This window comes from Hippocampus guttulatus, chromosome 4 (genome assembly GCF_054856545.1).
Source record: "Hippocampus guttulatus isolate MCC_2025c chromosome 4, RoL_Hgut_1.0, whole genome shotgun sequence".
Classification (NCBI taxonomy): Eukaryota; Metazoa; Chordata; class Actinopteri; order Syngnathiformes; family Syngnathidae; genus Hippocampus; species Hippocampus guttulatus.
The window spans coordinates 2,199,887-2,213,697 of NC_141264.1; the positions used below are offsets into that span (position 1 = coordinate 2,199,887).

At 41.5% G+C, this 13,811-nt stretch overlaps 1 protein-coding gene across 1 annotated transcript in view; it reads left to right on the forward strand.

Moving 5' to 3' along the window:
• Positions 1-13,811, forward strand: part of fanca (FA complementation group A) — a 61,524-nt gene that overhangs the window by 30,424 nt on the left and 17,289 nt on the right. Inside the window, exons 22-29 of the mRNA XM_086108356.1 lie at positions 4,202-4,335; positions 4,443-4,513; positions 7,493-7,592; positions 8,623-8,810; positions 9,436-9,526; positions 11,561-11,752; positions 11,897-11,970; positions 12,045-12,173. Of these exons, the coding sequence (XP_085964482.1) occupies positions 4,202-4,335; positions 4,443-4,513; positions 7,493-7,592; positions 8,623-8,810; positions 9,436-9,526; positions 11,561-11,752; positions 11,897-11,970; positions 12,045-12,173 (979 nt within the window). The remainder of the gene's footprint in view (positions 1-4,201; positions 4,336-4,442; positions 4,514-7,492; positions 7,593-8,622; positions 8,811-9,435; positions 9,527-11,560; positions 11,753-11,896; positions 11,971-12,044; positions 12,174-13,811) is intronic.

The window sequence follows — 13,811 nt, forward strand, 5'->3', positions numbered from 1 at the left end:
ATAACTCCAACCGCTGGACATCGGCATCAACCGGGCGTTCAAAGTTGCAAACGGCATGGGAACAATGAATGATCGACGGCAAACACAACTTTACAAAGAGTGAGAGGCAGCGCCGGGCGAGTTACGCCACAATTTGCGAATGGATTGTGGCTGCTTGGACGAACGTGTCTGCTTGCACTGTTGTTCGGGTTTTTGGCAAAGCCGGCATCATTTCTGTGGAGCCACATGGCAATGAGAGTGACTGACAACGAGAGGGAACACGGCGTTTTTGATGGATTACCGGTACTTGCACAATTGTTCAATTCTGATACAGAGGATGAGGACTTTGATGGATTTCTGGGTGATGATTGATTGAAAAACGTGAGTACATTGTACGATGGCTAAATAAAATACAACGGAACTCAGTTTTCCGTTACCTTTTTAAAAACGTGTTTTTAGCTTGTATCTGTATGTCTTGGCATGCTACCGTATGCTTCAAGCTAACGTGTTTTTAGCGTGCGCGCATGCATGCCGTATGTTTAAGATGGCGTATGTTTTACCACTTTAAAATTGCGCCCAATAATACAGTGTGTTTTGTCTATGTGTAAAATACTGAAATAGCACCCATTAATGAGACTGCGCCCAACCATACGGTGCGTCGAATGGTCGTGAAAATACGGTAGTTCACTTCTCCTGTCCCACGTAATCCGCTTCAAACTCCAAGCTGTGACTCCCAGTTCCAAATCCGCATCGGTGCTGCGGATCTAACGCTCCTTTTTCTCATCGTCGGCTCCTCAAGACTTACATCCATCCAGCCGCAGACCATTCAACAGCACCGATCTCTCCGCTGAACAAAGCGGGGCTGTGAAAAATGCTGCCCATTACAGGCGCAAGACAGAAGTGCCCCGGGACTGTCCAGCAACGACAGTCAAATGGCGCAGACATTCCTCCCAGTCAAAAACAGTGCTGGTATACCCATGATGCCGAGAAGGCGCAACCACCAAGCACAGATCCTCCTTGATGAATGTCGTGGCCAAAAAATGCTGTAAAAAGTCCACATCAGGTCCACACGACGTAACAACAAACACAAAGTGACAAAACAAACACAAAAACAACAAAAATGTACAGTTTATTGTGAACATTGTAATGTGCAATGTTGTTCACATCCATGCTCGCCGAGCAATGCCGTAAATGCGTATTTGTAGCTAATGTAAAGATCCTGTTGATTATCTTCTTTTTAACACCTAATACATTATTTTTGTAGCCATTATGCAGGCCACTTTAAAGGACAGATTGACAATATCAGATGACATATTTTATCAAATTGCAACATGGTTTTAAATACAACTGTTTGTTTTTTTACCTGAAGAAATACTCAACGGTTTTACCCTGGTTAATGTGGGGATGCCTGACAGAGTTCTCTCTACTATGAGGCCCAACGCGTGTTCTCCACCCCATCCCAACATCACTTTTAAAACATTTCTGGACTGTTTCGGGTAGGGGTTTTAAACATTATAAATTGCTCTCTTCAGATGGGCAGCTTCTCTGTGGCCTTTAAAGCAACAGGGGTACGGCCACTTTTGAAAAGAAACCATTTAGATTTTATCACTCTTTGCAATATTTTAAGCAACATTTTAGGTGGGCTAGTTTTTATTCAACTCAACAACTCAGCGATTTCACTGTGAAAAGTTCCAATCCGGTTTTCGGATAAAACACAGCACAGACTGCTCTTGTCAAAATTTTTAATGATTTTAAAGGGTTTTTAATGATAATTTTGATTACAATAAACAAATGAGGTGGCCCGGTGGTTGAGTGGTTAGCACATCGACCTCACAGTGCAGAGGTTGTGGGTTCGATCCCGGCTCCGGCCTTCCTGTGTGGAGTTTGCATGTTCTCCCGGTGCCTGCGTGGGCTTTCTCTGGGTACTCCGGTTTCCTCCCACATTTCAAAAACATGCTTGGAAGGTTGATTGAAAACTCTAAGTTGTCCCTAGGTGTGATTGTCAGGACGAATGGTTGTTTGTCTATGTGTTCCTTGCGATTGGCAGGCAATCAGTCCAGGGTGTACTGCCTGGTGACAGAATATCCAGAATGTTCTTCAGAGGTAATGACAGGGTTTGACATCTCTGTGCTTGCACACAAAAAAAAAATAAAAACAAAATCAGCACTTCGAACTGACAGGTAATCATGCACCTCCACATTGTCTTCTTTCAAGCATTAACCAAGAAATTTTACATCCTGAACTTATATTTGAAAGAGGAACATTTTGGCAACTTTGATAAGATAAGATATCCTTTATTTGTCCCGCAATGGGGAAATTACAATCAGAATTCAGAAAGGAAAAACGCTGGGTAGGGAGAGGGAAAAAAAACCACGCTCGAACTCTCCTCTTCCGAGGATAATTTAAGTCCAGGATAAAAAAGACCCTAGCACATGAATAAGCATTAGACAGTTACAACAAGTCACAAGACATAACATGTATAAGGGGGGGGATGAATGGGAAGGGGGGAGGGGGGGTAGGGTAGGGTAACCGCGACGCGGTGACGATGACCAGCCGCACGGTCACCGTTGCGCTCCGCATCATCGAACCACGTCACGGGGGAAAAAGAATCGGAGCGATGAAGACGGTGATAATAAGGATGTGTATGCGCGTGTGGTTGTCCAGTTGTGTATGTGTATGCGTGTACAGGTCATAGCTGCTTCGTCGAGGTCTGCTCATCATGAAGACAGTCCCGGCTTATCAGTCCATGGCCGAGAAGGAGGGGGGTTGGCGGTGGGGGGCCCTAGACTCCATGCGTATTTCCATCCAGGGGAAAGGCCAGATAGCGTTGTTTGTTTTGGAGGGACGGCCGCCAACAATTCCAGACAGCCTTGAGTCCTTGGTCTGTATCTCTCACTGGCGCCGATCAGCCAATCCTCAATTCCTTTTCGAAGCGAAAATTCCAACGTCTCCATGGTATTATCGATCGCGCGGAGTCGCTCCAAACCGCAACAATATTGCGGTTGAGCTCAGTCACCGCTTGAGTCTGAGTGTTGGACATTCGCGCCAAGCCATCCAGAGTGACTGGCAGCCTCTTCACTTCCAATAGAGCTGCTCCCGTCGGTTGAATTTTGCGATAGAACAGCAGGCTGCCAACACCAAACAGCAGCATACCTGTTATCAAAAGGCCAATAATGTAGATGTCTTCCACGTCCTCCACGGACAGTACTGTCAGGCACACCGGTCTCCACTTTCTCCATGGATCCAGGGCGTATCCGGCAGCAAGTGTCCCCGGAGGGCAAGCAGGCTCCCCACTGCCCGCTCTTTCCGTTGAAATTTTTTTGTCAATTACATCGAGAGACCAGCCAACTAATTCCATGGTTAGTTCTTCGGATGAAAACACGGTAGGAGGCTAGGGAAAAAAGTTGGACAAAAGACAGCACAAGAAGACTAAGTGGCGAGCAGGGGAAAAAAAATTAAGTGGGGGCGCAGGGAGCAGAGCAGAAGCGTCCGCCTTCGTCGAGAGCCAAGCAGAAATTTGATTGTCTAGAATATGAATGTCCTGGTCTGAAACAAAAAATAAATAAATAAAAATAAAAACAGGGATTGAATGCAGGTCAGCAAATCTTCTCCCTTAATTTGCTGCATTGACCTGATGAAAATGATGTCCGGTGGGTTTCCGGATCATGGCTATGCCATCTGGCGTTCAGTCAGGCTTGATTGGAGTTCATGAGTGAGTTCTGGGATTTACACATGGGTTTCAAATTTAATACACAGACATTCTAGCCTTTGAGATGCAAGGACTTAGGAAATCAGAGGTTGCTGTGTGATGCACAAGATGGGACATGGGCTGTGCATCAATCACAATGCAATGTCAAACTGTAAAATGTTCAGTTTTAGAGTGTCTTTGTGGTGACATCAGAAGACGCAAAAAATAGCAGAGGGGTGTAGCCTGGTGGAGTGTGTTCAGTGTGCTAACAGTAATCGACCAACCAGAGGGAAAGGCCTCCATGTTACTTCCTGGTAGGTTTCTACACAAACACTTTAAAGGGAAAGCTTGCACCAGGGGTCCGATCGTCCTTGCGCAGTGCCCCGCGGCAATCACCAAGATAACCAACCACAGTGTGCAAAGACCCTTACTATGCAGAGAACAGCATTCTTGAATGTGGTTATGAAGTATAAGAGGGATATCAGTCAAGTTGGAAATTCCTGATATTTAATGTTGACCATAATGTTCCATCAGATATGTCGGCTCACCTGTCAAAGATCTCCAACACACTGAGCTTCATTTTTCCTGGTCTTCCTGATGACCCTTTGGAAAAGAATATCATCCAACTGAAGACTGACATGCTTTCATTGCCAGAGCTCCACTTGCAAGTATGGTCTGAAATCCACTCTTGTTTTCACCGTTTGCAGTTTGCTTTTTGTGTGCATTTGTTATTCATATTACTGACTTGGAAGTCTTCTCTCCTTCTCATCCTCAGGTTGTCGATGTGGTTTTAAAAAACTTTTGCCAGTGCATTTTAGATGCTTCAAAAGCACACCCTCCAAATAAGTAAGCACTCCTTTTTGAAAAATAAAAATAGATATTGCTTTACTTGTTTCAACACTAGACATAACGCACACCTATTTAGTGTTCACATTGTACAGTATTCACCACTATTGGACACCAGATAACCCCCAAGGACCGCATGAGTTGCCCACAGGCCCATTCAACAAATAGGTTACAGGTGATGCTACATTGTAATTTTCTAGAAATATTGTTCATGTACAGTCGTGATCATTTGAAAATGTAAATACTGCGGAGATTAATAGAAATATTTAATGTTTCATATAGTGCTGTCAAGCAATTAAAAAAGGTGTGTTTAATTGGGGTCTGTAATTAATTAATCTAATTAATCTATATTTTAATCTCATCTAAAAATTCCTGAAAAAAACCCTATTTTCATTTTAAATTCATTACATCATTGAGGCAGATCAAAAGATAAAAGAAAAAGTGGCATTATAAAGTATTTTATTGTTTTTCTGCAGACTTGGACGGATGCAGTCCTAGCCATTTACTTTCTGCTGTATTTAAGACTAGTCAGTCCTACCTGTAATCTTTAGTTTCGACCATGAAGGGGAATGTCACTGTTTTGTTTGTTTTTGTAAATCTCCAAAGAATTACAAAATAACAATAAAATATAACATCAGGTCCTTAAAAAGTGCTTAGGTTAACATATCAAAAACAGTGAGCACAATTTTCTGAGCAATACAAGTACTCAACACTGAACTTGCTTCAGATAATAAACAATAAATAAAACAGACCCTTAAATCACAGTGCTGCAAGTTAGCACTTCAGAAATAGCACTGTTCATCATGCCAAACTAAAAGTGGTGAAATAAACATCAATCACTTCTAGTAGTCTCCAGAGGACACATCAACTATGCCTCGTACGTGTGGTGTTTTTGAGTTTAGTTTGCCGAAGCGCTTTGCTATGTATGGCTCGCTCGCTATATTGCTAACGCTTTCGGTGCTAACGTTAGCTGTGGCTGCACTCGAGACTGGGTGCTTTGCATTGATGTGGGAGGCTAAATTTGAGCTGCTTCGGTGGTAAGCAAACTCCTTCTTACAAATTAGGCACAACACTCTACCATTATAAATTGTGTTATCACGGCGTTTTTGGAATGTAAATTTTCCATTCATTGTGCCGAGAACTCTCACGTACTCCTCACCGCTCCTTACTAAGCCCGCCCAACTCCAATGGGAGCCTATCAGCTTCGGCTAAACAAGCCCCAACATAATGGCAGCCAATCAACGTCCGCTTCAGGCTGTGACTGACAGTTGTTTCCCCACCCTCAACAACTCGAACACAGGAAGCCAACGCATAAAAAGGGCTATTAGAAAAAGGCGACCGACCAACAGAAACAATAAAGGCAGAGATTAAAATGTAGATTAACGTGATTTTAAAAAAAGCGCTAAATGTGATGTAATTAATTAATCACAATTAACGCGATAATTTGACACCTTCGTTTCATCCTGATGCTACAACTGCTTGTCACCTCCCTGCTTGGTGTTGTGTGAGGGCATGTTAAAAAAAAAAAAAAAAAAAGAGCATCACACGTTATTCAGCCTGTCCCTCACCCAGCCTGTCCCTCACAGATGTTTGAGCACATACTTCCTGCCAGTTATCAACCCCCACAATGTTTTTTCCCCCCAACATGCTGTATTATGGTATATATCGGAATCAGATTTATTGGCCATGTATGCAAGAAACACACAAGCAATTTTCTTCTCAGTTACAACCCTTTCAGAGGAACATAGACAAGATACCAATAACCAGCATAGGGGAGACAGAAGGAGAAGCCTGGCGCGTCGCTGTTAAGAACAGATAATACACACCGCTTGGGAATTAAAATAATGACTCTGTGCTGTTCTCCAAATTGTAGCATCCAGGGAAGAGGCATGCAGTAATGGCCCAAATATTCTCGCTAAAATAACTCAAACTTGTGCCGTACAGCCACATATTAAACACAGCTGCGTATTTGTTATCTAGTAAGGGAGAGCCAACACACAACTCAGTCTTTAAACATGTTTTCTGTGCTTATCTTCAAACATCTATAATGTATTTAGAAACACATCTCTGAATTCACTGTACAGTGAAACTCCTCTGCAACGAAATCATGTTTGCAGCAAGAAATTTTTCACAACAGGGGGGTTTTCACTGTAGCAAATTTGATCTCAGATGTAAGCACACACACACCCACACACACACAAACGTATGTGTACTCTATTTTTATTCCAATAGTGCATAAGTATGAGCACACACTTATTTGACACTTCATACTGTCAGTGTAGAAAGAAAAAAAGTGAAAGAAATTGCAAAATTTACGATCAGCATTCACTTTCACTTACATCAATTTCTTGGATAATGTCTTTTATTTTGCTTGCTCCGTCTTTCATTTTGATCACTTTTACCCTCTCTTCCAGCATCAGAGCTCTTCTTGTCTTAGCTGTTTGACATCCAAAGGTCCGTTTTGTAGCCATTTTAGCAATGCAACGTCCATCCTCGTCTGAATCTAACAATAACAAATACTTCCTGGCATGCAATGAACTTTTAAGCCAGCCACGGGATGCTTCGTACTCCTCGATGGCCATAGTTAGCTCTCGAAGGCTAAAAACCTTACGCTAACTGGAGCGCTAATGAGAGAGAAGCGCTCCAGTTAGCATAAGGTTTTTAGCCTTCGAGAGCTAACTATGGCCATCGAGGACTACGAAGCGTCCCGTGTGTGTTTTTAGCATGATAAACAAGTAAAGCATTCGAGGAAACGTTCGTTTATTTGAATGTCCGTCGAGCCATAAGCAATTTACTCTGAGCAGCTAATCGGATGCTACGAATCTAGCTTCAGTATCTACACACATAGACAGTGAGGTCCCTCTTGGCCAATCGGAGGTTGTTGGTCACCCCTGACATAATACATGGCATTAATCAAGTGTTGAAATTGTTAACTCTTTAAAATTCTGTGATGCAATCACTCTGTGTGTGTCTCTTCAGACAGAAAATGTGGGCTTCCAAGTTTGTGTGTGTATTAGTTTGTAACACACAGTTCCTCTCCTGCCTTCTACAAAGACTTTGGCATCTGCTCCATAACCAGGTATGCAGATGTCCGCTTGTATTCTCTCGAAAAAGCAAGACTCAGATTTTGGGGTCAAATCAAAGTGTTGGAAAGTGTTGCAGTTTTTATTCCATACCATTGCTTTGTTTATGTGGTCAGTCAATTAATTGAAACTGGAGCAATTCAGATGATGATACTACACACAAGAGGTTGTAGCAGCGTACTCTTTATAAATGTATATGTATTCTCATACATGTATTTTAAAAATTACCATAATAAATGGAATACATTTAAATATTCTTTTCACCTTTTGAAAATACATGGCAAATACGTAAGAGTGAGGAAACAAGGTGTTTGTTGAGTGATAGTCTCACCAAATGACTTTTATCGGCATTGCTTAGTGTAAAGCAAGTCTATTTCGGTTAGTTTTTGTTTGATTTTTCAAACAAACATTGACACACCATCCATCCATCCATTATCTGAGCCGCTTCTCCTCATGAGGCTCGCCGACATGCTGGAGCTGGATCCTAGCTGTCATCAGGCAGTAGACTGGGTCAACTCTGAACTGGTTGCCAGCCAATTGCACATAGACAAACCATTCATGCTCACAATCACTCTTAGGGACAATTTAGAGTTTTCAATCAACCTTCCATGCAATATTTTTGGGATGTGGGTGAAAACCGGAGTACCCAGAAAAATCCTACGCAAGCACGGGGAGAATTTGCTTACCCCCCACAGGAAGGCCCGGACCCTCTATCAAAACCCAGACCTCTTGGCGGACGTGCTAACCAGTCCTCGGACGTGCCACCCGTATTTTAAACACACAAACACACACACATGCATACACACACGCACGCACACACACACATACTTTTGAGGCAATAAAACTGGTGATCCAGTGGTGATTACTAAATATGCAGACAAATTGCAGTGATCATCACATAAAAGTTATATGATTTTTTAAAATTTAAGAGTAAAATCTGAAACTTGTGTTGTCTATGTTATGTAATGCTGTGTAAACATGTGAATTAGATTCTAAGTTGTTTTATAAGATGTCTTGTTTCTAAAGGGGAGCGTGCTGAGCGACCTACACATCATTGGTCTAGCAGCTTTTCTGGTCCACCTCCATACCTCCATGTCCCAAAGTCCTGGAGTGCAACTGATTTCGCAAAGGCAGCCCAACCCAGTATCTGTCTCAGAGGCTCTTAGCTCAGCACTCGTCTGCAACACACGCACCCGCATGCACTTTTGTGTCAGGTGAATTTGAGTTTTTATGATATAAGGGTCGTAATTTCCGGACTATAAGACAATACCTTTTTCCCATGCTTTGATCCATGCTGAAACTTCATAACAACCATTTGTGTAGTTCAGTGGCAGGCTTCGATGATGAAATCTTTTACCAGAATTGTCCTCTAAGTAAGCGTGAATGAAAGAGAGACTGTGAACGTGTGCATGAAGGAGTTTAGCGGCCGTGGCTTTCTGACACTGAAGAAGAGGGCTTTGGTGTGTTTTGTGCGCAGAAAGAGGAAGATAAATATAGTAATGAATTCCTTTTCTGGGAGGCTACTCTGTAACTAGCTAGCTGTAGTCGACATTGGAAAAAACATTTATCAGTGTTTAAGGTAATTAATTTGATTTATTTTATTTAAACCCATCTATGTGACCTCTTTCCATTGCAAATATTCCATGTTATAACATGGTGACACGGGGCAAATGAAGCGTCGTGGCCAATATATGTACATATTTTTTTAAATGGCTGAATGTAGTTGTTTCATCTTGAGCTGTGCTCCTTGTAGTCCGGAAATTCTAAAATATGGCCCCAAAATTTAATGACATGTAATCTGCATGTCATTATGTCAAGTCCAGTTTTTTAATCACTCAGGTTTTGTGTGGCTGCCATGTGCTATGGGATCTGTAGAGGGGACTCATTGCCTCAACAGGATGACTTGACTCCCAACTGCCTTTATAAGAAGGTGTGTCTCCATCGTCTTTTTTGTTTTTTTTTTACATTTCAGAGCAACTATACATGTAGATGTTATAATGTTTGATGGAAAAACCCTCTTCGAGTCAACACAGCTTCTGGCTTGCTGTCTTTCTTGTGTGAGAGGGGGACAAACATTGTCACCTTCAGAGGGCCCAACGAGGACAACTGGCGTCCCACGGGTGCCCTTGTTTTCCCTCTTCAGCAGTTACACCTACCTTGCAACTCAGTTATGGTTGGTTGTCTCTCTTGATACCTAGCCGGTTGCTGCTCCGGTGCCTCTGAAAGCAACTTCACTATTTGTTGAAAGGCCTTTCCTTAGGCCCCTGTTCTATTGAGAAGCCTGATTGTGGTCATAGCAACAAACCGTTTGCATGGGGAACATCTTGAGTACTGATGACGATATTTACAATAAATTTCAAAAATCCAATGCGTATGCCAGCTTCTCATCACCCAGTAAATTCATGGATATCAAAGAGTTTCTGGGAAGTTGACCACAGAATGAGTTCTGGCTTGAGTTGCGACTGGTCGACTAATAAAAGCACCAGCAATTGGATGCTCTCATTTAACCATCATTATGTACACATTCATGATAGTTAAGTTGAAGTCTTAAGATGACAGTACATTGAAATTTTCTTATCTTTGCAGCTTGTACCAGCACTCCTGACATGTTTGTAAATGATGCAACTTAAATTGAAGTGATACTGGGGCCTTTAAATTTATTGCTGTAAATGTTTGGTGCATTTTAAAATGGAAACAGTGGCTATACTTTATTTAATGTTGCACTAATACTGTCCTATGAAACTACAAATACAAAAAGAGATACTTGTAAACCAGTGGAGGGTGATGCCTTTCAAAAGTAGGCCTTCACTCAGCTCAAAGTTTGTGTGTGAAATCATCTTCTGAATTAGCTTTCCATTTATGCCGTAAAGAGCAGTTAATTGAGATTGTTGATTACTCTGAGGATGAGATAGTTGATAAAAAAGTTAAATATACTGTCAATTCTATTTGAAAACAGCAACTTGTGCAAACATGTGTGCTTAATGGTCATTCAAGTACCAATCTGGTTGCTAGTTTTCAGCATCGTTCAGAACTCACCTTTGAGCGGCAGTGGCGTTAGATTTGAGGGAGTTACAAATGCAACTTGAACTACAGAAGAGGACCAAAAAAATAAACCTGGGTTGACATCAGAGTTCCACAGTTTGATGTTGCCCAGAATCTTAATTTGTTTCCTTCTTTTGATGACTCAGATCCTGCTATTTCACTCTGTTTTGAGGTATTAATGACTCCAGGGCTTGGTCTGATGGAGGTAAAACTGTTTTTGCAGTGTGCCCTCACAGGAATAGCATGTGAAGCTTTTTCAGGACTGAATGTAGCTGACATTAAGGTTTATGCTCCAGTTAAGTCTTCAGTCGACCAGCTTGTGCTGGACGCGTATCATTTTCCGTAGAGGAAGAAATTTGATGGTCAGACATATTCAGAATATGTGCATGATTTGACTTGTCCTCTCAATCGATGGTGTAGACTTAGAGCAATCACCTCTACAATGTATAAATAGTTCAGTACTGTATTGTATAATAACTGTAAAAAATAATGCTGACTATCAAGTACCAAGTACAACTTTATTGTGCTGTCTGTGAAACATACAGCACATTCGAAATTCCGTCCCTCTCACATTTTTTTGCTTTTTATAATAAATACCATTTCACGGATTTCACTTATTACTGGTTCTTTTTGGAACATAACCCCCGCGATAAACGAGGGATTACTGTGTGTGTGTATATATATATGTATATGTATATGTGTATATATACATATATATATATATACACACACACACACACACACCTATACGTATACCTATACATTGTATTGGTATGTGTATATACATATATGTGCATACATCCAAGTGTCCAATTTGATTTATTATGTTCTACTTCAAATTGTTTTGGCTCAAAACTTACTGTTTTCTTTCTGTCCCAACGGCATTGTCTTGACATCAACTTTACATTTATACCCATTTTAGCTTCAGTACCTCATCCCAAGGCTGTTGCCTGAAGCCAGAAGACCTGTTTCTTATGGTAAAGGAGATCAGGAGGTGAACAGCATTGGGCTGTTGTGTAATGAAAAAGAGACCACCACGAGCTGGAAAAAGACAGCTTTGTATCTGTGGAGACATCCTGCTTTCAGGAGGCTACAACACGAGCCACAATATCAGGTCGAGTGCATGCATGCTAAATTGTGTTCTGCTTTTTTTCACAAATCTATCAACATTTGGTTCATCTAGTTATGTCTTCATACTTTTGATTTGTTTTCCTTGATGTAGATTTATAATACAAAGCCACCCACTTCCCTTGTGTAGTTATTCTTCTCAGAATGGCTGGCAAATGAACTCCAAGTTGACAGAACTAAAGACACATTTTCTGACTCTGAACGGTAATACAAATGGCTGATGCACATTGTATACAACCAAAGGACTGGATAATGGCATTTCTGCATCTGTGCATTAGGCTGGAATATCATCAGTGGGCCTGTCTGCACCTCTACCTGACCCGTCCAGAGAAACAGGGCGGCTGCGGTGGAAGCGTGAAGAGTCTTTGCTCTCATCTCATCACTGCAATCATGGACCAGCAGCAAAGGTTGTTGCACATGTTTGCTTGTCACATAAAATATAAGTTGTGATGTGCCAGAAAACCAGCGTGCCAAACTGATTGTGGCTAAAAGTGTACATACACATTTTGTGGGGGGAAAACACTCTTAATTGTGCCGTTCACCACAAGCTTAGTGGGATGCATGAGAAGATTCATAAAATGGTGGCATATGTTGTGGTACAGGATCACTTAAAGCTCTATGCCGATACAAATTGCTTGGAGAGGGGTGAGACCAGGGGTCACCAACCTTTTTGAAACTAAGGGGTCACCAACCTTTTTGAAACTAAGAGCTACTTATTGGGTACTGATTAATGCTCAGGGCTTCCAGTTTGATATAAACTACCTACGAACCAAAATACCTTTCAGAATGTTTTATTATTATTGCGTATTGTATTATTATTAATTATTAATGTAAAAACATTGATCATCTTAATGACTTATCACAATAATAGGAAGCATAAATATCATATACAAAACTTAACTTTTGTAAATCTCTCCCAGTGTTTACATTTAAAATGACTTCTACAACGATCCGAGAAAGTCACAATGTCCTGTCACTGGTGAGCGATTTTTAGAACAGACCCTACAATCAATCAATCAACCAACATGTGTATGTGCGTGTGTGTGTATGTATATATATATATATATATATATATATATATATATATATATATATATATATATACCGTATTTTCACGACCATTCGACGCACCGTATGGTTGGGCGCAGTCTCATTAATGGGTGCTATTTCTGTATTTTACACATAGACAAAACGCACTGTATTATTGGGCGCAATTTTAAAGTGGTAAAACATACGCCACCTTAAACATACGGCATGCATGCGCGCACGCTAAATACACGTTAGCTTGTAGCATACGGTATGCCAAGACATACAGATACAAGCTAAAAACACTTTTTAAAAAGGCAACGGAAAACTGAGTTCCGTTGTATTTTATTTAGCCATCGTACAATGTACTCACGTTTTTCGATCAATCATTACCCAGAAATCCATCAAAGTCCTCATCCTCTGTATCAGAATTGAACAATTGTGCAAGTACCGTTAATCCATCAAAAACGCCGTGTTCCCTCTCGTTGTCAGTCACTCTCATTGCCATGTGGCTCCACAGAAATGATGCCGGCTTTGCCAAAAACCCGAACAACAGTGCAAGCAGACACGTTCGTCCAAGCAGCCACAATCCATTCGCAAATTGTGGCGTAACTCGCCCGGCGCTGCCTCTCACTCTTTGTAAAGTTGTGTTTGCCATCGATCATTCATTGTTCCCATGCCGTTCGCAACTTTACTTTGAACGCCCGGTTGATGCCGATTCCAGCGGTTGGAGTTCTTTAGTCAAGCCTCCGGGAATAACGACAAGCTCAGAGTTCATTTGCTTGACTTGGTTTTTCACCGCTGCTGTGAGATGGGCACGCATGCCAAAAGCATAACTGATGGCTTGAAGTTTGAACTGAGCTTCGTAGGCGTGTCTCTTTGTAGAATTTATTTTCGGCGGTTCTTAGAAACCAAAACCGAAGTTGTTTTGCAACAATGCACATAGCCACACTCTATACAGGTGTTGGTACCTGCTTGTAGCGTCCCTTTAGCGTCCACTTACACGCCCACCCTTCACT